Source organism: Apteryx rowi, unplaced genomic scaffold, assembly GCF_003343035.1.
Source record: "Apteryx rowi isolate R43461 unplaced genomic scaffold, aptRow1 scaffold_54, whole genome shotgun sequence".
Taxonomy (NCBI): domain Eukaryota; kingdom Metazoa; phylum Chordata; class Aves; order Apterygiformes; family Apterygidae; genus Apteryx; species Apteryx rowi.
The window spans coordinates 1,070,804-1,073,518 of NW_020450805.1; the positions used below are offsets into that span (position 1 = coordinate 1,070,804).

The 2,715-nt window shown below is 35.9% G+C and overlaps 1 protein-coding gene across 4 annotated transcripts in view; it reads right to left on the reverse strand.

Annotated features, from left to right (window-relative positions):
* STRN (striatin) overlaps window positions 1–2,715 on the reverse strand; it is a 73,741-nt gene that overhangs the window by 9,548 nt on the left and 61,478 nt on the right. For 2 of the 4 annotated variants that reach the window (XM_026081173.1, XM_026081171.1), the window contains one exon: window positions 1,365–1,473. In XM_026081173.1, coding sequence (XP_025936958.1) covers window positions 1,365–1,473 — 109 coding nt within the window. Of the gene's footprint in view, window positions 1–67; window positions 803–1,364; window positions 1,474–2,715 lie in introns of those variants that run through there. The other 2 variants (XM_026081174.1, XM_026081172.1) reach the window with 2 other exon arrangements.

The window sequence follows — 2,715 nt, forward strand, 5'->3', positions numbered from 1 at the left end:
CGCCCTTCGGGGGGGGGGGGTAAAAAAAAAAAAAAAAAAAAAGATTTACATTATTTTCTGCAATTGACTTCATTATCTGTATTCATTACCTAAACCCCACCACAGCCTACATTACTATAAATACAAGATCTTGTCTTACAATTGAATACACTTATGCAAGAAGTCATTCTTATAATGTTTACTGTCTCAGGAGAGCAACGGTACCAATACTACCAGCTTTGTCAGCCCTTTACATTGTGTGTGCCAAACCACCCTGATGCTGCAATCAGTGTGCACTTTAAATATCTGCCTCTTAAGTGACTTAAGTAAGTTCAGCAACAATATCTTGAGTGGGAAGGAGGACAGGGGCTGAGTACACTGGTAAGCAATGAATATAAACTAAGTAGGAATAAGGGATACATTTAATCAACGCAGAGAGAATCAATGTTCTATTATATCTTCTCACTATTACAGTAATGATTTTATATTAAAAATAAGAAATCAAGGGTCAAATCTCTTTTTTTGTTGCAGAAAATAAGAAGGTATAAAAAAAATGGAGACGCTAAATGTTTCCTCTACTATTTCAGAACTACATAAAAAAACCCAGCTATTTTCAGCTTTTTTCTCAGCTTTCATTGGGTCCTTTGACCTCTTCTGTTTTAACACAAATCAGGGTAGACACATAATATTAACAAGAATATTGGAAGTTCTTAACTTAACTTTAAAGACAGTGTGACCTGGAAGCAAAGTCGTCACAAATTGAACATCCTCATGACTCCCAGAAAGAAGACCAGATTAATACTACCATTCCATTCAAAAATTCCTTTAAATGAAGTAATTTATAATTACTCATCTCATTGTGACTCCCACTACAGATTAAAAAAAGTATTAAAAGCTGTCCAGATATTTCTGCAGAAGCAAGAGATGTGAAGATAAAACATTGGATCAAATTGAGAATAACAATTCCCACAAGGGAACTTCTGCCTCCAGACCATCCAGACAGAGGTCTTAGAAGCACTAAAGTAGTGCTCAAGCTTCCTGCCCTCAGATGAAGATAACAGGCACAATAGAAGAAACATGACCATGAGCACAAGAAAATTAAAAAAGAGATTTCCTTTTATGTTAAATATTGATAACCCCCATATTTAAGGCATTTAAAAACAATGGACAGAGAATGTTGGAAGTTCTTCATTACTGCCCCAATAAAGTTTTATATGGGCTGGCCATCTTTTGGCTCTACTGGTGAAAAGCTATTTCTCTATCAGAGGATATCCACCTCTAAACATCCCCCAGGATTTATGTGAAGAATATTAATCACAACGAAATTCTGTTTCTGTTTTATTTTATACAACTGCTATGACTAGGGTCTGCTGGAAAGACACCTACCTGTATTGTTGTCATAGAATTTGATGTGTCTGTCCTCATGAGCAGTGATACTAATCGGAAGAGTTGGATGGCTGATGACTCTGTTTATCTGATGGGAAGAACTGACTGCTAAGAAAAAAACCACACATATCAACACATGTAAATTGCTAAGTCCTTTGAAAGATTGGCACTACGAAATAAATGTGATCATTCTTATTAGTAATATAATTCTTACCTTTATATAACGGAAATTCTTTCAACTAACACCTCATATACTTTTTACTCTAAAATACTTTTCAAATTACACACACACAGGCATACATTAACCATACATATGAGTGTAAATACAAACAAACAAATAAGGTCCACACTTTTAGATAGATGTGTCACTTAAGAATGGGAAGTGAAAAATGAGTGAAAATTTTTTTTTGCATTCCCCACCTCCATATTCCTCTTTCTGTCAAGCCAAACTTTCTCCTTAATATACAGGCAGTTGAGGGAGATTAACATTACAGTCAGCATGTTTTGGAAGCAAACAGGATTCACCCCCTTAACCACCACATAACAACAACAACAATCTACAATCACTTGATACACAGGAATTAAAATTCTTCTTGAAGAAAAGGACTCTGGACTATTCACAGTAGCACCATTTTTCTAGCCTTCAGGAATCTTGAAATATCAAGACTATACATGCTCTATCCTCCCCTTAAACTACTACTACTCACAGCAGGAATTAGGAAATTATAGGAAAGAAGAATTTTTGGTAGTTCATGTTTTGATTAGAAATCTAGGCATTGCTCTGATGCACAGACTAGTGCAAGAGTGCTCTTAAGAGGGACAGATTAGCAGAGAAAACACAAATAGCCACTTCACAGATCAAAATACAGTCACCTCCCACATGAAACAAGCTAACTGTATTTAGTCAAACTGCGGCCAAAGGACACTCAGCATCGACTAATCAAAATCTTGCCAAATGAAATAAAATACCACTAGAGGATCACTTGCTACCCAGATGGTGAAAAATTCAATTTTACATCTTCGTCTAAAAATCTGAACCTACAAATAGTGTCAGCATCCATAGGACACCTAAAAATCATCAAAATGTAAATTACTTAAAACACCTAAAAGTACTTCTTTACAGCACATGAAACTGCATCAGAGCTGGCTATCCTCAGCTTTGAAAATGCCAAGTAGAACAAGGCCCGTACTGAACAGTGATAACCTGGACTGGGGTGGGGGTGCGGTGCAAAATAGGTGATTCATTTTCCTCTTGCCCGATTCTTGTATATATATTTTTTTTTATACAGACACAGAAGTACTATAGTGCCTTTATGTAACTAAAAACACTAAATAGGGATTGCTCATTGT